The sequence below is a fragment of the Rhinopithecus roxellana genome, chromosome 17, assembly GCF_007565055.1.
Source record: "Rhinopithecus roxellana isolate Shanxi Qingling chromosome 17, ASM756505v1, whole genome shotgun sequence".
Classification (NCBI taxonomy): domain Eukaryota; kingdom Metazoa; phylum Chordata; class Mammalia; order Primates; family Cercopithecidae; genus Rhinopithecus; species Rhinopithecus roxellana.
In genome coordinates, this window is record NC_044565.1 from 62,030,647 (window position 1) to 62,055,562 (window position 24,916).

At 36.3% G+C, this 24,916-nt stretch overlaps 1 protein-coding gene across 13 annotated transcripts in view; it reads right to left on the bottom strand.

Annotated features, from left to right (window-relative positions):
• PUM2 (pumilio RNA binding family member 2) overlaps positions 1-24,916 on the bottom strand; it is a 108,874-nt gene that overhangs the window by 23,667 nt on the left and 60,291 nt on the right. For 6 of the 13 annotated variants that reach the window (XM_030920788.1, XM_030920787.1, XM_030920783.1 and 3 more), the window contains 5 exons: positions 21,886-22,024; positions 13,740-13,883; positions 13,338-13,625; positions 11,620-11,694; positions 8,951-9,187 (listed from right to left, as the gene is read on the bottom strand). In XM_030920788.1, coding sequence (XP_030776648.1) covers positions 8,951-9,187; positions 11,620-11,694; positions 13,338-13,625; positions 13,740-13,883; positions 21,886-22,024 — 883 coding nt within the window. The remainder of the gene's footprint in view (positions 1-8,950; positions 9,188-11,619; positions 11,695-13,337; positions 13,626-13,739; positions 13,884-21,885; positions 22,025-24,916) is intronic. The other 7 variants (XM_030920790.1, XM_030920797.1, XM_030920795.1 and 4 more) reach the window with 2 other exon arrangements.

Below are 24,916 nucleotides of genomic sequence, written 5' to 3' on the forward strand. Positions count from 1 at the left end.
TATCTCTTGATTTATTATCTCATTGTGGTGGTGGGAAGAAGGCTGAAGAACTGGGAAGGTAAAACACACACACACACACACAAAACAAAAACTCCACACAACTGACTGTCAAAACTTTGTTTTCATAGTGCAATGTTCTTAAGAATATGATCCTGGCACACTGAACAAAGAAAACACTGATTGAGAACAGCCAAATAATGCTTTAATATAGTAATCTATGTAGGATACCAAGTATTTTTTAAAAACGAAGTGTCCTTACTCAATAATAAATTCATCAATAAAACAAATAAAACCACTCGAATTCAATTACCCAAACATTCAATGAAATCTGAGTATTTTTAGTCGTAGAAAAAGGCCTGGGCTTTCTTGTTTGTAATCTAGTGGAGAAAATAAACCTAGAAACAATTCTATTGTAATCCAATGTATGCTAACTTTGGTTCAAAAAACTCATAAAGGAAAATAATTCCAATGAAATCACTATGTTTCTATAGAATTATTAAATAAAGTGAAATAAGACAAGAACATTACAATCATTATATTGTAACTGCTGTTTTTGTCTGTATTTACCACAAAGCTACAAACGCGATGACAGTGAATAAGGATGGTGTTTTTTCTCCTAGTCAAGCAGAGACTGGCTTCAATATTGTATTGAACACAGGTATTCAATATTGAATTAATAAGTAAAAATTTTAATCACATAAAAATTCTAAAAAGGAGTCTAATAAAACTACAGAAAAGATAAAATAGCAATTACTTTCAGCAATTAGAAAATCAAAACTTGCTATTTATATCCTATTTACAATATTTTAAAATATTACAAATAAGATTGATTTTTTTTTTTTTTTTTTTTTTTTTTTTTTGAGACAGGGTCTCGATCTGTCTTGCCCAGGTTGGAATGCAGTGGCACAACGTTGGCTTACTGCAACCTCCGTCTCCTGGGCTCAAGCGATCCTCCCACTTCAGCTTCTCAAGTGACTTGGACTACAGGCACATGCCACCACACCCAGCTAATTTTTGTAATTTTATTATACAGGGTTTCCCCACATTGCCCAGGCTGGTCTCGAACTCCCGAGCTCAAGCAATCAATCCCCCTGCCTCAGCTTCCCAAAATGCTGGGATTACAGGTGTGAGCCACTGTACCTAAGATTCTTATCTGATGAGTTTTAACTTAAAATTAGTAATGAAATATTTATAAGACCCTTAAAATAGCATTTAATTTGGATTAAAGATCAATTGTTAGCAAGTGAAAAACCACAAAGAAGCCAATACACTGACATTTGAACTCACTTTTTCCACAAAGTCACAACAGGTTAAATTATATTTTACTACAATTTTATAAAATGTTTACAAAGATGTGAAACATAGGAAACATGGTCCTTTTAATTTATTCAGATAGGTATTAGAAATAAAAGCATCCTGGGCTGGGCACGGTGGCTCACAAGGTCAGGAGATCGAGACCATCCTGGCTAACATGGTGAAACCCGTCTCTACTAAAAAATACAAAAAATTAGCCGGGTGTGGTGGTGGGTGCCTGTAGTTCCAGCTACTCGTGAGGCTGAAGCAGGAGAATAGCATGAATCCGGGAGGCGGAGTTTGCAGTGAGCCGAGATCGTGACAAAGCAAGATTCCATTTCAAAAAAGTAATAATAACAAATAAATAAATAAAAGCATCCTGACTAGGCATGGTGGCTCACGCCTATAATCCCAACACTTTGGGAGACCAAGGCAGGTGGATCACCTGAGGTCAGGAGTTCAAGACCAACTTGCCCAATATGGTGAAAATCTGTTTCTACTAATAATACAAAAAACAGCTGGGCGTGGTGGCGCCTGTAATCCCTGCTATTCAGGAGGCTGAGACAGGAGAATCGCTTGAACCTGGGAGACAGAGGTTGCAGTGAGCCAAAATCACACCACTGCACTCCAGCCTGGGGGACAGAGCAAGACTTCATCTCAAAAATAAATAAATAAATAAATAAATAAATAAATAAATAAATAAATAAATAAATAAATAGAAGGAAAAGCATCCTTTGAGAAGCAGTACAACATCCGGAGTAAGCCAGATAAATGTGGCTTCATAATTTTGGTTCTGCCTCTTACTAACTTCATGAATATAAGTCATATAATTTCTTTGAGAATAAAGTGTGTTTGTGTGCGTATGTGTATGAGTGGTGTGAAACAGAAGTCAAAGTTCATTCCCCCTCATTTGGATATTCAACTACTCCTGCCCAAGTCACTGAAACACTCATTCATCTCATATAAGCTGCAGTAGCAACTTGGTCATTACGGATCTAAATGAGTTGGTCTATTTCTGGATGCACTACTCTGTTCCGCTGTTCTATTTATTTATCCTTGTGCCAACAGTTTTAGTTACTGTAGCCTTCTAAGTTCTGGTATCTGGCAGTATTAAGTTTTCTAACTTTGCTTTTCAAAATTGTCTTCACTACTTTTGCTTCCGCTTTTCCATTTTCATTTTTTGCATCAGCTTATCAATTTTTTAAACCTAATTTTATTGATAGCATTCAATGTTTAGATCAACTAGAAGAAAGCTGGTATCTTTATAATAGGGAGTCTTTCAACCTAAAATAGAGTATGTCCTTCCATTTATTTAAGTCATCTGTAACTTCCGTCAGCATTTTATAGTTTATAATGTAAAAGATCTTGCCCTTCTTCCACTGGATCCATTCCTAGGTATATGACAATAAAACAACTCCAGTGAAAATATTCTCTACATATAAGAAACAATTTTTCAATGCCATTCCAAGAGATATATGCTACTTTCATTTTTATGTTATTTGGCTAACACTGAAAATCTCTCATGAAGCACATCTGCCTGTATTTTAAAGGATACTTTTTGATCCTTAGGGTGCATTATAAGCACGGTGGAATGGTGTAAATTACAGGTGAATTCTTGGTAGATTAAAATAATTTTTTATTTGATTTTTTGAGACGGAGTCTCGCTCTGTTGCCCAGGCTGGAGTGCAATGCTCCGCCTCCTAGGTTCACACCATTCTCCTCCCTCAGCCTCCCAAGTAGCTGGGACTACAGGCACCAGCCACCACGCCTGGCTAATTTTTTGTATTTTTAGTAGAGATGGGGTTTCACCGTTCACAGGATGGTCTCGATCTCCTGACCTTGTGACCCACCTGCCTCAGCCTCCCAAAGTGCTGGGATTATAGGCATGAGCCACTGCGCCCGGCCGATTAAAAGTAACTACAAATTACCTCAAGTCAGTGTCTCCATGTGGAGGCTACTGAAAATTTCAGTGGGATGAACTATTTTTGTGCCGATTATGCAAAGTATAACATCTGGCTGCCAGGCATTTAATGCCAATGGAATCCCCACAAGCATTGTAACGAGCAAAAACTGTTGCTGCACATTTGCAAACTGTTCACATCCTTGTGAAGTCTACTACTAGGCATTTTAAACAAGTGTCCCGAGTGATTCTGATGCCAAAACACACAATCGGATCAAGTATTTTCTAGTCCTAAGTTTGTGATTACCTTAACTAAGTAAATTAACTGGTGAAAACTTTCTCAGACGTTAAAACCACAATGTCACTGATGTTATTAAAGGATAATAAATAAAAAATTAGTAACCCAAAAGAAGTACAACCAAGATCAAGACATTTTTATACAGAAAACCAAACATCACAAATTCTTCCATACAACTAGTAATATAACTTCTCCATAACATATTTCCTACCCATCAGCAAATAAATTACTTCTAGGTCTACCAAAGGGTTGTAGCTGCTTTTCAATTTATATTAACATGAGAACCTGTAAGATTCTGTTGAGAGTAGGGTGTGCTGCTCTATACACAGTCCCTAAATTGCCTGCCTTAGATTAAGAAGTATTCTTATTTCAAATAAGAAGAAGTACAAATATAACATGTGCTTAGACAAGTATTTTTATCTAAATCTCAAGAATAACTAAACTGAGAAAGGAATCTAAAGAGCTGGTAATCCTATACATACTTTAACCAAAGAAAAGCGTAATTTATACCATCATAATGAGGTAATCATTAGATTCTGAGAGGCTAATTAGAGTAAGTTATTTATATACTTCATAAAATTGTTCAGTTCCCTATAGAATAACATAATGGAAAAAGGAAGAATAGTATCAGGAGTCAGAATTGGATGCTAGCCTTAATTCTGTTATTTACTGGTTTGGGAAAGTCTCTTAATCAATTGATCTTTAATTTCTTCATCTTTAACGAACAAACCACTCTGACAGTCTATGCCAACAATTAGGATGAAATGAAATAATGAATATGAAGGTGCTTTAAAAAAAAAAGTATCAAATGCTATTCAGTTACAGAGAACTGTAATTGCTAAAGGATAACAGTATTTTCAGTGAATGCTTCAAATAATTCATACTGTTTTCTGCTTTCATTAATGATTATATGTGAAACTCAGAAAAATGGCAGGCGACCTTACTAATTTTACTTCTCTGAATATTTTATTGTAAGAGAAGCACAGGACTAAGTCTGCCAAAGGCCAGCAATTATAACAGAATGATTCTAAAAATTTACAATATCTTGCCTGTTACTAAAATTTTCTGTAATTGGAAGAAAAGACAGGTTATGAAATTTTAAAATCCACAGCAAACGAAAGCACAGCCATTTACTTGCTGAATACATGACATTCTTCAGACTAGATAGTCCCCTTTCTTTTTTATTTTTATTTATTTATTTCTGAGATGGAGTCTTGGTCTGTCGCCCAGGCTGGAGTGCAGTGGCGCCATCTCAGCTCACTGCAAGCTCCGCCTCCTGGGTTCACGCCATTCTCCTGCTTCAGCCTCCCCAGCAGCTGGGACTACAGGCACATGTCGCCACACCTGGCTACCTTTTTTGTATTTTTTTAGTAGAGACGGGGTTTCACCGTGTTAGCCAGGATGGTCTCGATCTCCTGACCTCATGATCCTGCCGCCTCAGCCTCCCAAAGTGCTGGGATTACAGGCATGAGCCACCACCCCTGGCGATAGTCCCCTTTAAATACATTTTACTGAGTTCAAAGTCCACGTTACACTTTAGCACCCTTTTTTCTTAAGGAAAAAATAGCCAGTTCAAAAATGAAGAGGTACAGGTTTGCAAGAAGCCATTAGTTTGTCAAAACCTAAGTTACATAACAAAAATACAAACACTGCTTTATATCTAATAAGTTCCACATCAATCAAATTACTATGAGCATAAAGATTGGAGTTAAAAAAATTATCAACACTGTATTTTAAAAGTTTATTAGAAGAAGAAAAAGAAGGAAAACAAGGAAAGAACTAGCTGGCTAGCTCCAGGTAGAAAAATAAGGCAATACTAGAAATATTTAATGTTCTTCACAAGGAGTGAAGTATCTCAAAAAAAAAAAAAAAGATGTTGACTTCTATACTAGACAATGCTATAAAACAACTGTAGGTAGACTGCCCCCCTCCTATAGATTAATACAACATGAGAAAATAACTCAACATTTAATATTGAACCTGAAGCCCAGAATTTTATACTGTTCTTTGCATTTCAGGGTAAAAACTAATCTCAAAATTATTCTCTCTCCAAGTTGTTGTCAACATGAGAACCAATATAAAGGGGCTCCAAGGGGCCAAAGAAGGTGTAATTTTAGAATCAAAAATAGATAAAAAATTGATGTCTTACACTGCAATGAACTGAAACATACCAATTATCCCCAAAATCAACCCATTTGTAGATAATAATGAGAATAAAAACACGAGTCACCTTTAAAGGTTGCTAGGGCATCAAAGTTATTCTGAAAGTAAAGAATCATGCATTCTTCTGACTCTTACATGAACTGTCTTTCAGGGTAACAGATGAGGGATAGTTATTCTTCTTTACAGAAAAGTTCCAGATAATAAATGAATAAAGAATGACACAATTAACACATCACCATTTTGCAACCTCTGGGGGAAAAAATGATGATCAAAGGTGGCTAAAACCATTAGGTGGATCAGGCTGGTCATCTCACAATGGAGACAACCAGACATGTGTCTCCTGACACGGTACAATAAAAAGTAACAGAAGCCCATGTTGTCAAAATAAACCAGCCAACCCATAAACTATCTGACCAAGCCTCTAGATCAAATTCCAGTTTACAGGAAAGAGATATAGGAACATTTTAAATACCACTATGGGGAAGCAATCAGCATAGTCAAGAGTGTGGGAAAACCAATAGGACAAAGTTTCTTCATCAAATAAATGGAAAGGGGAAAAAAAGATGAAGAAAAAACAATTATACATTAAGACATATCAAACAAACGCAATGTATGAACCTTATTTTGACTGTGATTCAAACGGAACAATTGTTAAAGACATTTAAGTCAATTAAGGAGATTAGAGTTAATAAGAAATTATTTAAAAATATATGATATACTGTAGTTATTGTTTTAGAAATAGAACCTCAGATATTACACAATAAAAATGGAAGAATAAAATTATTTTTTCATGCGTCTAACTTTAATATATTAGAATAAGCAACAGAGTTGCAAATTTGAACAAGTGTTTTAGATTTTAATGAAAAAATCAACACCCCAGACCTATGCACTGAAATTCTTACACTTCAATCAAAAAGTGATTACTAGTCATCCTGCTAAAAATACATGTGTTGGTTACATGCCTATCTTAAAAAATGGAAAAAAAAATTTTTTTTGAAAGCACAGAATGTTGCTACTGGGCATTTTCTGTGAATCTCAAATAACTAACACTAACAAAGGAACATACTTTGGGAATGCAGATCTCAAGCTTTACATGTAACTGTAATGGTTCTAACACTCACATCTTAAAATCTCCCAGGAAAATAACCTGGAATTAATTCCAACCAATTCTAATGAGAATTGAGAGAACTTATCTCTATCTTATGATTTCATATTCTTGATATGTGAGATCAGTAAAATTACTTAAAAATATGCAAATTCCATTTCCATAGGTCTTTTATACCATCAGCCTTGAGACTTGCTTCATAAATAAATTCACTTCATGGGTACATAATTAAAATACTACTTTTTTTTATTGGAGAGCGTGAAAGCCTTGCATCATGATCCATTCATAGGGAGGTACAGAGTAGATTATTTACATGAATAGTATGCAAAGAGAACATTTATGAAATCCTTCAAGTTATTTTCAGCCTGGTAAGGGTCTATTCGTTGGTAACAATGTTGCCAGTCATACTACCACTAAAGCTATGGGAAATTGGGGGTCACAAAAAGAAAATAACACAGATAATTACTAACTTCAATCAGAGGTGTATTAAAATAGCAGATTTCAAGCTGAAGAGAACTGCTGGCCCAGTGGTGATTACTTCCCACAATTGACCAGAATTCCTTCCCTAAGCATCTATTAGGCTGGTTTCTTTACAACCTAAAGAAAGAGAAGCACATATCTAGACTGCTCTTTAATCACAGAGACATCTAAAAAGTCACTTATATCCGATTTCTAAGCAAGCTATGTAGAACCTATTTACTGCCATTTATACAGGCACTAAAGCACAACACAGCAGTAAGAGCTGAACAAGAATCTCATTTGAAACTTACCTATGAAAAGATGACAGGACATGACAAAATCTTAACAATAAAACAGAAAACTATTGTGATAGGTCTAATCTTAGGTTTATTATGTTCCAAATTTTTGTGTCCATTTCATAGGCATGTCTTATGAAGGGGGGATGCCTGAGCAGTAATAACAGAAATCAGGAGCTAAGCAGCTCCTGCGACTAAGAATAGATGATAAATGAAGAAAGGTATTAGGCTAAAGACTGGTAAATCTGCACATCTAGTGCTACAAAGTGGATCTTAGCATTCTATTTGAATACATTAATTGGTTGTATATGTTCAGTATCCCCCAAAATCCTCAAATGAGCAAAGGCCCAGAATTTGGGGTGGAGGACCAGAGTCTTTAAAAAAGAAATCTAGTCCACTGTGTGTGCAATAATGTAAATCAAAATGAACAAATGAACAGTGCAACAGATACCTTTGTTACATGGACATTTATTGTATTAACAATTTTTTTTTTTTAAATAGCTATACCCATGTTAATTGGAGGGGGTGGTCAAACATGATCACTAACTTACAGTACATCTGCTTACAGTAGCAACATTACTTTTTAAAACACAAGCTGATTTAAATCTTTCCAAATACGTAAAAGCTGTCAATAGAATCCCTCAGTTTCAGCTGAATAACTAGAATTATAAAAATTCAAAATAAAGTTTAAAAAATAATTTCTTTGACAAGATAGGGATTCATACACAGCCTCTGATGTCCAAAGCCCTTCAAAACGTATTATCTGCATGGATAAATACTTCCTGGGGAAGGAAAAAAGGTAACCACCAATTTAATTATTTGGGGGTGGGAACAATTTTAATATACAAATATAAACAAAGTTCTCAATGCTCCAACTTCAGGGGTACAACAAGCCTAAAACATTTTTAACATATCCAAAAGAGAAGTATATGGCCTAAGCCCATAAGCTTCCTTAAGTGACAAATATACTAAATTCAAATTCACTGAAATAATTCTCTGGTAAAATGGCCAGGCATTGAAAGACCAAAGCAAAAACCAGTGTACTAACCTAGTTCAGTAGCTATGTAACTAATGTTTTTCTTATGGTGTGCAAATCTTTTGAGAGTGAAATTTCTCTTTCACTATTATGTTTAAATAGTTGACTTTTCAGATGCTCTAAAACACACAAATCAAAAGCACAGACAAGAAAAAACACACCATTATATTTCATAAAAGAAACATAAGAAACAATAGGGGGGTCTTTACCTTATTGTACATTAGACCCTCACTTTTAATTTTCATGAAAGGAGAACTTTTTCAAAAGACTAATATCTAAAAGCAAAAGCAATTTGGCATGTTTTATCCAACATTAAATATTTTACATATATTATAAACACACACACAAACACACATACATGTATACATACAAATAAAAAGGGTTTTGGTTTTTTTTTTACCTAAATGCAAACTGGATGAGGATCCATGTGATGAAAGTGATGGCGGTGGCGTAAGTGAATGTCCTGGAGTTTGGCTTGGCAGAGGCATGCCTATTGGACTTGGAGAGGAGGAAAATCCCAGACTATTGTAAAATGGTTGCCCTATGGGTGCTAGGCTGCTACTAGATCTTTTGTACAAGTCAGAGCTAGTAGATAGAGACTCTCTCCTTGTGGCACTACTACTTGCAGAACTGCCAACTGAAGAAGAAATAAAAAAAACCCTAATTACATACAGTGTTAACTGAATAAAACCTATCCCCAACTCTCGCTGGGCAATAACAGAAGTGATCACAATAATTATTTTTAGAAACATTTTGGAGAAGATAATTACTGTGATAACTATATATACTAACTTATTAATCATAAAAGGGTATAAATGCACCCCAATAAAGAACCAAATACTTAACAGAGCAGTCATATGTTTCATTATTTCACACATATTTACCACTGACACACCTGATTACTGTGCTTTAATACCCTGGTATGATTTATAAACCCTGGAATTGCAAGTTGTCTGCATTAGGACATGCTAGAGATTAAATTCCATTTAAATTCTGGTAGTATCCTCATCTCTGGAACCTGCTTCTTAGACGTTAACTCAATGCCAAGAAAAGATTATATGAATAAATAAAATATTAGTACATTTCCTTCACCATTCATATGTAATTTGTCATCTAGCTGTGTTCAAAACACAGCCCTTTAAGTCCATATTGGCCCGAATATTGATCAGTTGTGAAATACAGAGAGCAGCTAACTCAACCGTATTTTTCATACTACACATTCTCCCTTGTTCTCCAACTACATTACAAAATAACTCAACTTTTAGAAAATTAATAGCTCTCATTGTTACCTATCAAACCAAAGACATGCTTTCACTTATCCCACAGGACTCTTCCACTCCTAAGATGCTAGTACTGCCTCCTGAGCCACTCACTCAAGGCTGATCAGGTTTTTGTCATTAGACAATACACAATTTCTCTGACTTCACATCCCTTAATACACTGCATACTGAATTTTTACTTAATACCAAATGTAACTATTATCCTTCTAATCCTTTTTCCTTTTATAGTGCAGAAAATAAAGGCCATGTAGGCCCTGGTGAGCTATACATGCTTAGAAGAGCTAATCAAGATCTGGCTGTTAATCAACACCTGTCTGGATAATCAAATTCCACAGCATGCATCTCTAAGGGCTGTCCAAAACTCTCAGTTCTCAAGTCTCATTTAAAGCCCATATATTCAAGTATGTTTCCTTCCTATTTCTAAGCACTAGCCTCTTTTAACTGAATAACTTTTACATCTAAGAAAATTTCAAACCACATTTCTGAACCTGCCAAATACATTTTTAAATGACAAGCTCTATATTCGGACCAATATGGCAATGCTTTCCAAGGAATCTGTAAGTTTCTATTAAATCTTATTTAACCACAAGTCATATATAAGTAGGTCATACAGGGTATAAAGAAAAAAATTAAGGAGAGTACATCATGGGTAGACCAAGGTAAGAGTATAATACAGACAGAAAACTTAATTACGTTGGTTTTGCCACATTCAAAATTCTATAGAGGGGTTAAAAAAAAAAAAAAAAAAAAAAAAACAGGCTTATGCTACCACATTAGGCAAAAGATTATAATGCTATTCAACCTTTTATACCAGCCAATGGAGTTTCTGAGACTGACCGTGTTTTGTTGAAAATTTTACATTTTAAGATATCATAGTAAGAAAATACTAGAGGTGTCTATATGCATTTTTATTGCAAAAATGTATTATAAGCACATGTAATAAAACAGCTATTCTTGAGTTGGTTTTGGCAAAACTGGCAATGTATGTTACATTAACTATGCTAATTTAAAAGGACACTGTCAAAGTGATTTTTCTAAAATATGGCTACATTTTAAATTCCTATTTCAGAAAACAATTTGACAATGAAAAAGACAACAGCTCTCTAATGAGAGCAGCATTATTCCCCTGACAAATAATCCAATAAACCTGTTTTGACACATGCAATATTATTTTCCTCCAAAAAGGAAAAGCCAAGCCAAACATTTAAAAAAAATTCAGAAATAACCTTAAACATAAAGAAGCTGGCTCTTTGAGTTTTACTATATGCCTAAATTATCTCCAACAGTATGACTATGAGATATGAAACCAAGTGTACCTAAAATATCTAAGAGGGTAGACAGATTGCTAATCATTCATTGACTGTGAAAAAAAGGCTAAATTATAAACTTTCGATTGGTAACAACTCTTTAAAAAAATAACAGGTCATAGAAAAGATGATTTAAATTATATGTTACGATGTTTAGGCTTCTTGGCCAACTGTATCATAAAATGGGGTATTTAACACTGCTAAACATTAATAATTTCATCATAGAGGTAAGAGAACGATTGTGTATGTTACTTGTGTATGTGCATACAGGCACACAACCACATTATGTTTTAGAGTTCATATAAGGATATAATTGCCATAATGTGAAAAGGCAGTGGGCAAACTTGTAAGAGTCCATATGCATAGCACTTGAATAAACTCCCACAAAATGCCCAAGAGAAGGGAGATGATGGACTCTTTACTGGCATTCAGGGGTAGCAATAACTAATGCTCTCTAAAGCAAGGTAAAATGAAGCTCTTACAGATTGGAGTCAGAATTGAGTAAGCCATGCTTGTAAATAACTGAGGCGTGAAGGTTAGTTTTGGGGAAACGGCATCTGTAGGGGACAAAATGTTCATGTCAATCAATTCTTGAAAGGGAGAAAGCAGCCTTACCTAAGAAACAAATGGAAATTTGAAAGAACTGAGTAGGGGCCTAGAAATCTGTACCAGACCATCAGTGACATACTACGTGAGAAAGGAAACATGGGGTTTAATCAATGTTTTTTTCTGAATTATTTAGGGCCTACAATTTATAATTTAGAAACTATTTCCACAAGTTTTTTATGTTACTTGTTCTTCCAGTTTTCCTCAGAATATTTAGGATTCTTTGGAGAAAATGTCCCAATTGTGTTAGAAACAAGGAATGAGTCCTATGGGAGTGCGTGAGGTGGACAAAGAGATACACAACTCCAAAAGCAATGAAAAAACTCAAGTACAAAAATGAAAAGATTTAACAATCCCCATGTTCACTGGATTTTCCCTCAGAAATTCTTATGAGCAGTCTTTATATAATTTTGTGTCAGTCAAATATGACATTCACTTATTATATTTCATGACAATAAATGAAAAAAGATTCTGCCATCTAAAAGTTTATGGCTGTTCTAGACCATCCTTCCTGTATATACGAATGATAAAAGTTCAGAAGACATTCCCTTAGAAAACTGGCAAGCATTGTTAATAATGCCTGGCATGTGTTAGTTCTGCCATTTTCCACACCAGAAAAGAATATAATTTGATGTGGTAAGAAAAGAGATGAGAAACAGATATTAAGGACTGTAGCAAGTCATGTTACAGAAACAGAAAATCTCTTGAGGTCCAAATAGCCCTATCCTCATGAAGAAAAGGCTGCCAACTGCACCAACAGAACTGGGTCAGCTGTTTTTTCCCTAATGTTTCCTGAGTACTGTGGAAAACTCACAGAATACACCAAGTGTATCAACAAGAAGTCAACGTGGGCCTCTTCTGATTTCACTTAGTTCTTCCTCTATCACAGGATCCAGGAAAGAGTTTGAGTGGGTCAATTATTTAGTGAAGCTATTTAAAATTTTGATTTCTTAAGTGTCATATAAAGCTAAGATACATGAATAGATACCCTTTTAAGTAAATTTTTAGTGACAAAGGCTAACTTATTTAATCCAAAAAAAGATAACCATACTGGTAGTTTCTTAGGGGATTCTGTTGAGAACATTTCATTACTTATACACACACATATGTATTTTTTTATATTAGGCCAAATTTTAAAACTGTAATAAACTACCAGCATTTAATAAGAATAAACCATTTAATAAGCACACAAAGATAACTGCTTTAAAATACCAAAAATTTAAGATGGCAAAATATTTACCTCCACAAACATTAATATTATGTAGTAAATGAAGATGAGCTAATAATTAGTGAATAATATATTGACCCAAATAACCTTACTAAAACAAAAATTACAGTAATCAATTCCTAGAGCCAGGGAAAAAGGAAATGTATTACATATGAGTTAAGAATAGGCTGCTTGTAATGAGTTAAACATTGGTGAGTGTTAAAAAGATTTGCAGGATATTTTTTTTCCTACAAAATTAAACCAGTAGTCCAATACTTTATTCCTGTCCTTCCTATACTACATGCTATTATTGCTTATTTTAATGTTAAACACACTCATATACCTCTTCCACTTAGCAGAGTATGCTCATCGTAAAAAAAAACTTACCTGATGAACCAAATCCACTGAGGGCTGAGCCTATAGCAGCACCCAAAGAGTTACCACTTCCAAAGCCAAGAGATGTACTTCCAGGTTGACCAGGTCCATGAGAAAATAAAGAACTACTCTGGGAGCTATTAGTCAAAGAACTGCTTCCATAAAATGAATTAGATTGCAGATTAGTGCTTGGCTGCTGTTGTTGCTGCTGCTGTGGTGGCTGAGTGCCAATTGGCCGAAACAGACCGTTTGTGCTGCCTGTAAGGCTACTTGCAGTTCCTCCAGCTGCTGCTGCCGCTGCTGTAAAATAAATTTCAGATACTTCTTTAAACCAGCCAGGAAATTATTCTGTATTTAAAAAATGAGATCTCAACACCAGAAAAATATTATCCTAAAAATGTCAGTTACACTTACCAGCTTGTGCTGCTGCTGAACTAATTAAAACAGGTGTTGGAGCCATTAACCGAACTGGAGTTCCAAGGCCAGTCCTTGCTCCAGGGCCAACCACTAAGGCACCAGTCTGATCATAATAGGCAGTTGGAGCTAATACTTGATAGCCTAAATAAAATAAATGTTCACTAATGAAAGCACTTATTACAAAAACATGCGTATTTATTTTCTCCTGCATTTGTATTTTTTCAACTAGAAAACATAGCTATTTGTATTATCACTATAAAATCCTCAGTTAATATATGCAAAGCAACACATTTGACAAGGTCTTACTAAATATATGAAAAAGTAATAGACTGTCATTAAACATTTTTTCTCTAAATTTTACTTAGGGAACACAAAATGAAGAGGTATTTTCCTTAATATAGAAACTACAGGCTATGAAGGAAGGGCTGATATTAGAAAAAAATATCACCATTTAGTCCTTCGAAAAGGAAGGATTAAAAAAACTGGGAATTGCGAGGTAGAACACTGTATGAAATGTTTACTATGCAATTTCATTGACGTTCAAAACCAAGTGTCTTATTACCAGCATTCCCTTAGATTTTCATTTATAACCATCTCTTTAAAAACTTAAGCCAAACATTCTATTTGTGAAGATTCTCAAGCTAGAGTTTAATTAAAAATCACACAGGCTTTAGTTTTACTGTAGCATTAAGCACAAGGTAGGTAAATCTGCAATCTTCACAACTAGTGGAGAATAAAGTTAACTTTTTAGCAGATTTTCTTAATGGAGATTCCCTGTTGAACCAAAAACACAGAAAATGATTTAAGTAAGTATTTTGTTAATTCTCCTAAGGATGGTATACAACAAGCATCATTCTGGAATCATAGGAGAGAAGTTAACTATATACAATGTGGATACTTTAGAACAGTAAGAATAAGGCTTTATTCTTTTCTGGAACACAGTTGAGAAAGGCTGCCTTATAAAGCAACAAAACCTGAGGCCCAATAACCTTACAACTATCAGCAAAAAATATACTAGCAACTGTTTTTTCCCTTAAAGAGTGCTGTCTTGCTCTGTTGTCTAGGCTGGAGCACAGTGGCATAATCATAGCTCACTGCTGCCTCGAACTCCTGGGCTTACATGATCCTGCTGCCTCAGCATCCTAAGTGGCTGGGACTACAGGTACACGCTACCAGGCCTGGCTAATTTCTTATTTTCTATAGAAATAGGGCCTCACTATGTTGCCTAGCCTAGTCTTTAACTCCTGGGCCAGCGATCCTCCCGCCTCAGTCTCCCAACTGTGTCTGGCCCTTTAAGAAGTTTTTAAAAACACAGACTATACTGAAATACATTCCAACATCAATTTTAGTCTTATTTTGTTAACACTATGCAGAAATCAGAGTTATGGTAAAATTAGTGATAATGCAGCATGAGCATTTTATTGCCTTTAAACACAGTAGGCTAAATTCAGCTCAAATATAATAAACAACACTCAGATAAACACTTCACCTATAAGACTGAAACTTCCACATGCACAGGTTGTTTTCAGTAAATACAGTAATTCTGACCAAGAATAAGTATTAGCACGCTGCTAATAAAACATCCACATTACTAGTAAATTTCAAGATGTACATACCAGTCAAGAGTCTTAACTAGTATTTGTGGTCTAGTCCTAAATGCAAGGCACACAAAAAATATTCTTTGTTCAAAAACATTGTCATTTACTTAACATCTGATTTTGAATGAAAAATAAAAGTAAATCCATTTGGATATTTGGCTATAAACACTCTACTGACAAATCAAACAGCACTTAACTGCTACTTAACTAAATTTTGCATATACAAATTCCCAGAGACAAAATAATCCACAGTCAACTCATCTCTGAAGGCCTGTTCATTTACCTTCTAAATCTTTCTCAAATCCATCCATTCTTGTGATGGCTACTTTCCTGTCCAACCAGGTTATATGGTCTGCCCTTGCTCTTTTGTTCAGTGTCTATAACACATTCTCCACAGAGACTGTGGTCTGAGATTGATATTAAAAGATATCAATCCACACTCTTGCTCCAAACCTTCCAAAGGGTTTGAAATGAAAAGCAAAACTCTGAATATGGCCCACAACGTGATCTGGTTGGTTCCTGGCTGTCTTTCCAGTTTTACCTAGTACTCATGTACCTATTTTATGTTTTGGGAAAAAAGGGGGTTCAAACTCCTCAGAGGCACCATGCTTCCCCTCAGCACAGGGGTTTGGTGCATTCTGTTCCTTTGTCACAGATTATTTTTTCCCACTCTCATTCTGTACTTAGCTTAATTTTTCATCAATTCATCAATTTGACAAATATTTATCAAGTAGCTACCACATGCCAGGCCCTATTCTAGGTACTGGGATAAAGCAGGGAAAAATAAAGAAAAATATCCTTAAAGGAGATTATTTTCTGCTTCAAGTGAGATAAATGAAAAATAAGTAAAAAGGTATGTTAGACAGTTTTACATATTAAAAGGAGAGAAAAATCAGACAGGGAAAGTGGAGAGAAGTTATTGGGCAGTGACAATAGTGTTAATAATTCGAAGCTGAGGGTCCTGAAGAATCTCCATAACAAGATGACATACGAGGAAAAATCTAAACTGAGAGAACTAGTGAAGCAGATATCTATAGGAAGACATTTCCAAATAGAAGGGACAGAAAGTAAGCCAGTACGACTGGAAGAGAGACGGAGGGAAGAGTAAGACAGGCAACAAGGGGCCAGATCCCTACAGGTCACTGTAATAACTTGAGCTTTTACTTTGACTTCAGGCAGGAAACCATTAGTTTTTAGGAGACGAGTGAATTACTTTGATGTTTCTTACTTCATTTACTTCAGTTACTGTGTAGAGAGAGGACTCCACAGGGGAGAAAAAAGGGACAAGAAGATATGTGAGAACCCAGATGGAAAGCTAATCCAGAGAAGTAATTAGGACCAAGTCAAAATAGAAGTGATGGTAGAAAGGTAGTTGAATTTGGACAGCCCTCAAGATTTGCTGAGATTAGACGTGTAATGTGAGGAAAAAAGGAGTCAAGGATTCCCCTTATTTTTTGGCCTAAGAATTATAAGAACAGAGTTTCTATTTATGATAAAGATGGACATCATAATTTATCCAGTTTACATTTTCTAATTTACTATCATGAGATTGTTCCTAACAGCTAATGACTGTTTAATTTTCCTGTTATTGGTTATTTATGCCGTCTCTGTTTTGATGAGTCTCTGAGGTTATCAACTTTATTGTCTTTTCAAAGAGGTGGTCAACTTCATTGTCTTTTCAAAGTAATTTCTGGGATAATTATTTTGCTTGTTCTCTATCTCATTCACATCAGCTCCCATTTTTATTATGTACTTCCTTCTACATTCTTTGGTTTCATTCTCTCTCTTTTTTTTTTTTTAGTTTCTGGATAAATGCTTAACTCATTCATTTCCAGCCTAATGTTCTAATGTAATCATTAAAACTTATACATTCTCTTATGTTCTGTTTTTGTTCTAATCTACAAGTTTAAATATGTAGCATTTTCCCTGTAATTCCATTCAAAAGCTGCTAATTTCCATTGAATTATTGTTTTATCTATGGCCATACAACCCTGATCATGCCTGATCTCGTCTGAATTATCTTTTTGCTACTGAGAAAGTCTGTGACTAAGGTTAGGTGAATGTATCAAGAGTGGGAAAAGGAAAAAAAAAAAAAAAAAGACGTAGGGAAGAATGATATAGAAAGACAAGACATGGGGAATTGAAAAACAAAAACTAAAAAACAGGGTTCTCATACTCAAGAATTATGCAATCTAGCAGAGAAGGAAACACACTCCTTAATTCTAAAATGCCACTGACTTTAACATATGACATAGATCTAACAACTTCCCTTCAGAGTCACAAAACTCTCTAAGACATTTCCCATCTACAACCACATTAAAGTAAGTGTTGTAGAATGGTGAAAATAAACCATATAGTTAAATGAAACGCAAGGCATACAGAAGTACTAAAGAAAGGTGCGAGTAATATGCCAAAGAGAGCAGACAAGGGAATAATTATCAATTAATGAGCACTGGGAAAGATTGAGGAAAGCTTCATGAAAGGGACCATATTAAGATGAGAAGAAAAGTTAATCATAAAATGTCTATGGGCTGAAATGTTAAAAAGCAAACACTATATACACCAATTTTGTTTAAAATTTATAAAGGGGTATTTTAAGCTGGAAAAAAAAAAAGGAACATGAGCTAGGACTAGAGGCATAGAAGTGCATGGTATGTTTGGATAACAGTATATGGTCTAGTGCATTAAAGCACAGGACTATGAAGGAATTCGAGACATTTGGTAGGCCTATATCTCAGCACTTTGGGAGGCCAAGGCAGGAAAATTGCTTGAGGCCAGGAGTTCAAGACCAGTCTGGCAACACAGACACTGCCTCTATAAAAATAAAAATGACCATGAGGCAGAATGGTAGAGAATTGGTAAATCATTGGATGTGGAGGCATAGAAGAAAACCAATAGTTAAAGATAACTTTGAGGTTGAAGCTAAGAGTTTCTAGTTCTAAAGAATAGTAGAGTTAAGTGAAACAAGGTAAACAGTAGACAGGAAAATTTGGAAATGTGAGTTCATTTTCTGGCATTTTCAATTTGAGGAGTGCCTGCAACATAAAAGTAGAAATGTTTGGTACAAGGACAGACATGTATGTATTAGGTGTTCAGAAAAGAATTCAAGACGCAGATGTAAACTCACAGGGATGACAGTTGAAAGGATTAATGAAAATATACTCTTCTAAGGAATAAGTGTAAAGGATCTCCATTTTTCCTATCTGAAACCAAAATTCAAAAAGGAAAATAACTTGGGCATGGTTACATAATAGCTATGTGGTGGAAATACAGCAAATCTAACTCTGAAGAAGGTAGCCATTAAGTCAGACTGTCTTTTATATTTAAGGATATATATAGAGGAAGCAGAGACTAATAAAAAAGCAATGAGAGGTGAAAAGGCTACCAGTGAAATACCACTCAGCAGAAAGGAGTTACAAAGAGTTGGACAGAGTCAACAGGGTAAACTGCAACAAACTGAGCATAAAAAGATACAGAGGAAATTATAGTTTGTAACTGTCTCTAACTTATATTAGAGACACTACAAAGGAATTATGGAGGCAGAATTTAAAAGAGGTATGGGGTAGAGTATAAATTTTGACTAATAGTCCATGAGAGAAGCAGAGTAGAGATAAAGCTTTTTAGGACTGAACAGGCAGAACAGCACAGTGAGTTGAAAGGAAGGACTGGGAGGGGAAAAGACTTAAGATTCAAGATAGAAAAACAACAGCACACAGGATAAAGCAGAAGAGTGAAGAACAGGACAGTAACTAGGGATCTGATAAAGTACTGAAGAAAGCTAGAAAGAAGAGTTAAAGTATGAGCCCTGAAGGAACATCAATTTTCTCAAGTGAGCCCTTTATAGTATACACATTAGCTTTATAACTATGTAACTATTTGGATATGGAAAACGAGAATTACTTCATCGTCACAGTCTGGGCAGAATGAAGTAAAGAAGGCATCAAAGAAAGTTTTAGTGTGAAGGGATCATGTGAACAGCCCAAAAGTCACCGAAACATACAAATACAAATCTAGTAAGGCCCTTCTTATGAGAGTGGTTTTTACATTTATATTTCTAAAAAGGGTAGGACTGCGTGCAGTGGCTCACGCCTGTAATCCCAGCATTTGGGAGGCCAAGGTCGGCAGATCACAAGGTCAGGAGTTCAAGACCATCCTGGCCAACATGGTGAAACCCCATGCCTACTAAAAATACAAAAATTAGCTGGGCATTGTGGCAAGTGCCTGTAATCCCAGCTACTTGGGAGGCTGAGGTTGCAGTGAGCCAAGACCGTGGCACTGCACTCCAGCCTGGTGACAGAGAAGCCCCTTCTCTACTAAAAATACGAAGCTGGGCATGGTGGCACGTACCTATGAAGTCCCACCTACTCAGGAGGCTGAGGGAGAGGAATCGCTTGAACCCGGGAGGCAGAGGTTGCAGTGAGCCAAGACTGCATGCACCACAGCACTCCAGCCTGGGCGACAGAGCGAGACTCTGTCTCAAAAAAACAAAAAAAAAACAGAAAGTTTTACCTATTTTTATCATCACTCAAAAGATACAATCAACTGTTTTTAGACAAATATAGAACAAAAGGTTGCTTTTTTCTAGAATTACTAACAGAATTCACTGTTGAACAGCAGCAAAAGAGAGGAAAAAAGAGCTTACTCAAAGAAGGGAAAGAAGAAATAGGAATATAAAACTAAATTGTAAGATCAAAGTTAACAAAATTAAGAGCAAAATACTTTGATTTCATTTGCTCAGTGGCTCATGCCTGTAATCCCAGCACTTTGGGAGCCCAAGGCAGGTAGATCACTTGAGGTTAGGAGGTTAGGAGTTCCAGACCAGCCTGGCCAACACAGTGAAACCCTGTCTCAACAAAAAAACACAAAATTTAGCCGGACATGGTGGTGCGCCCCTGTAATCCCAGCTACTCGGGAGGCTGAGGCACAAGAATTGCTTGAACCTGGGAGGTGGATACTGCACTGAGCTGAGATCGTGCCACTGCACTCCAGCCTGGGTGACAGAGTGAGACTCCATTTCAATTTAAAAAAAAAAAGAAGAAGAAATAAAACTATGAACTGAATATAAAGAGCAAAGGTATTTATAAGAAATGAGTAATAGGGCCAGCATCAAAAGCCTAGGAGGATCAATGGGTTATAGGACACAGCAAATACATGCAGGCCAGAGGCACTCTCTTAATTCCAGGTTCCACAGAGAAACTAGTTAAAAGCAGGAAAAACTGTTGTACTCCATAACTCCTCTCTCCATTCTACACATAGCTGAAACCTAAGAAGAACCCAAAATAGTCTTAGTGGCCCTCAAAAACTCCCAGCTCACTTTTTTTCAGCCCAACATCCATGTGCCTAAAACAACTTCAGCTTTACAGTCCACTTTTCAAAAGTCTGCTTTTGCCTAAGGTCTCTAATCCACAATGACTCCATGACAGTAGAGTCCAGGAAGCAAAAATACATGGCTGGCGTATAAAAAATAAAACAATGAGAATGCCACCCACTCTACTATCATTTCTACTTCAGGGACAGCATGATGAAAATCTTCTCTTTATCCCGTGAACCACACAAGATGATACATTCAGATCTTAGAATTCCAGAGAGGAATAAATGTAACTGAAATAGAAATTCTTCAAACAACATACCGAAGTATTTACAAGTACTTAATATATAAAAGAAACCCTCAATCATGCAAGTCATTATTTTTTCCAATACACTGAACATATTTCCTAAATGATCTGAATAGAAAAGTAAACTGCATTACGATTAAATGGAAATTGGAACTCAAATACTATTAATAAGTAACCCGCTGATATAGGGACAACTGCTGATATACCAAACATGAAAAAAGCATACTTAAATCTTCAGAAAAGAATGGCAAGTTATGCCTTATCTATTGATATTCAAATATAGCTTTAAAGTTTAAAAACAAGTGCTGCATTTTTTTTCTTAGAAAACAACCTACCTTCCTCTATTATTATTAGTGATCGTTTCACAAAAAAAGTACTTTGTTGCCCTTTCCCAAAAGTTGTACAGTAGCAATAGGTAGAAATTTTATACTGTAATTTTTTTATACTAGGCTTTCATAGACACATTATCGACATTGTTGCTATTAAGTTATACATAATAGCTTTAAATGCTATAAATGGGCTAAACAAAATTAAACAGGGTTCAAAGTAAAAAACATTAGCTGCAAATTCTTCTGGTATTAACTAAACAACTATTCTTACAAGGCAGGAGTGGCAAATAGGTTCTGTCTTGCATACCAACTCTCAACAACTGTTTTACTTCTTGAAGCAATACATTAAAAATTCTGGGTTAGGTTTAGATAGATGTTATAAAAAATGGCTGCATTGAGAATTCTGATACATATTTGCCATTCCTGTCATTGACTCTCACAATCAATACTGATTTCAATTATTAGCATCTGAGTTCTAAGTATTTCGTTACAGGTTGGCAAGATTTTAAATACAGTTTGATTTTTTTTCACTCTTCAGTGTGAGTACCTACACTTAACATTTTAAATCTATTCAGATTTCTACAAATGACCAATTGTATACCTGGCATGCCAGTAGCAAGACCCTGACCAAAAGCCAAAGTTGGATTTGCTGCTGCAGCTGCCGCAAGTGATTCTGCTTGCTGCCCTTGCTGACCCTGATTGGGAGTAAGAGGACGCTGACCTGCTCCAGCACGGAGAACCTACAAAGGTAAAACGATTTTCTTAAAATCAATATAAAATAATGGATAAGTAAATTTATCTTGGACAACCGTGTATTTATTACAAACAGCATTTGGATATTCTTTAAACATTTACATGCAAGGAAATGTAGATTTAGCATGAAAAATCACAAAATACATTAACATCAAAAACACAATCACTAGCTCTTAACAGCTAGAACAATCTATAAAGCAACATGGAGGTTACAGAAAATCTTTGGTTAATAACTATTTCTAATATTCCTGTTCTTTAACAAGGTAGTTTTTTAAAAAAAATAAATAATGAGCTTTTATTATTCTCAACAGCAGAGAAGACTCCAGACTGTCTTCCACTGGAACTGAATCCACACTGTGGAGGGCACAAGCTGTGGCTGGGCCTGGAAGACACGCCTCAGAGATTCCCTCAGTCCTGCCACCTTGTGGAAGATATTTCAAAAGAATGAATGGTAAACTCGTGACCAGCAGGGAAGACAACATCGAAGAAACTTTCCTGCCTAAAATCAGCCTCTGTCCAGAGCTAGCACATGGAAAGAGACACTCCTTCTCCTGGGGTCACATCTTCACTGGAAGGCGGGTGGGAGCTCACTGCTGTGAGCCACATATCCTCCTCTCTCCGCCTCTCTATGCTGGTACTTTATCTGACTGCATCTTCCTCTGTTCCTTGGCTACAGTGTTTAATTGTTGAGAAGAGAATGTTGAACAAGTCAAGTCCTTGTCACCCTCAGTCGGAACTCTCATTTGACTTGGAAGATTTGTGCTTCCATTTTTTCGTTATCTTTTCCTTCTTCCTTTACTTATGCTTTTCTTTCCTCTTCTTATGCTTGTCTTTCCTCCTCTTTTTCTTGTATTTCTCTTTATTTCAGAGGAACTGGAGCTGCTCCCATCTTCATCTGAGGTAGAATCCTCCAGTAACTGTCTTAACTGCTGTATCCTTACATCCTTTTCATGTCTTTTATTGCCTTGTATGATGCCATACATGAGATCTCCATGTGCTGCTCTGAACTCTTCTAACTTTTGGTTGCCTTTGATTAAAAGAGGGCATTCTTTGTCGCCGTTTGGTGACCACACCATTTGCAATGCCAACCCAAGCATCCTTTAATCTTGTTGCTTTAGGAATGAATTTTCCATCACCAAGAAATTTTGAAGCAATCCAAAGAAAAGTAACTGCTTAACTTCGACTTCTTTCCCCAGTGGCATCCAAAGTCCCAAAGTCCTTTAGTTGGTGTGTGAGCCAGAAATTCCCTGGCATGTTCATTGCCTGGTACATCTGGCATGCAGTCTCCTGGCTTAGTCTTATCTTCCTTGATAAGCCCAGGAGGAGGTTTTTTTCATAAAAGGACTCCAAGTGCATGAGCTGCGTTGTGCCGCTTTTGCTCCCGGCGCCACTGTCCCGCAACTTGCCCAGGAGGTGGCCAAAATCCTGGCCTCGGCCACTTGATCCCCGCCTCCCTGCAGCTGGCCCCACGTCAGTGCACCAAGACCCAGGTCTTACAGCTCAGTGCTGTTAAGACCTGTTGCTAACAGTCGGTAGTTTTTTTTTTTTTTTTTTTTTTTTTTTAAGATTTGTTTGAGAGTAGGAAGAATGGCAAAATCTTAAAGACTTTAAAATTAGATTTTTTTTTTTTAATCCTTTTTTTTTGAGACAAAGTCTCGCTCTGTCACATAGGCTGGAGTGCAATGGCATGATTTCAGCTCACTGGATTCAAGTGATTTTCACACTTCAGCCTCCCCAGTAGCTGGGACAACAGGTGCATGCCACCACACCTGGCTAAGTTTTTGTATTTTTAGTAGAGATGGGGTTTTACCATTTTGGCCAGGCTGGTCTCAAACTCCTGACCTCTGCACCCGGCCTAAAATTAGATTTTTATTAAAATTATTTTCTAGGCTGGGCATGGTGGCTCACACCTGTAATCCCAGCACTCTGGGAGGCCAAGGCGGGTGGATCACCTGAGCTCAGGAGTTCAAGACCAGCCTGACCAACATGGAGAAACCCCGTCTCTACTAAAAACACAAAATTAGCCGGGCATGGTGGCGGGCACCTGTAATCCCAACTACCTGGGAGGCTGAGGCAGGAGAATCGCTTGAACCCAGGAGGCGGAGGTTGTGGTGAGCTGAGATCACTCCATTGCACTCCAGCCTGGGCAACAAGAGCAAAACTCCACCTCAAAAAAAAAAAAAAAAAAAAATTTCTAAGGCTGAAAACGGAAATACAGAAAGATTCGGCAAATAAAGTATGAATTTGTTATGAGACTGCTGCAGACCAAATCAAGTTTTCAGGATTCAGAAGCCTTAATAAGAGTAAAAGCTGCTCTTAAACATAATATTTTAAAAAGAACACAAGATTATATCAAAACAAAGTGGAAACTTAGTCTGGTCAAGGTTTACTATTCTGGAATACATAGCTGCTGTAGCAATCATATACAAGCATGATAAACTTAATCATTAATTTTACACTACTCAGGACAAGAGGGAGTCATTTTAAGTCCCTCTCTGTAAGAATCAAACACAGATGTGTGTATTTTAAGCTAATGTGACATGTTTGTCCAAAGATACAGATTAAAAAATAATTTATTAAACAATGAAGTGATATGATGTCCAAGGACCGAGCCAAAAACAGCTTCAACAGAGCATCTATTTAGAATCAAAATATATTAGCCGAGGGCGGTGGCTCATGCCTGTAATCCCAGCACTTTGGACGGCTGAGGTGGGTTGATTACTTGAGGCTGGGAGTTCAAGATCAGCCTGGCCAACATGGTGAAACCCCATCTCTAATAAAAATAGAAGAAATTAGCTGGGTGTGGTGGTGCACACCTGTAATCTCAGCTACTTGGGAGACTGAGGTATAAGAGTCGCTTGAGCCCGAGGTGGAAGTTG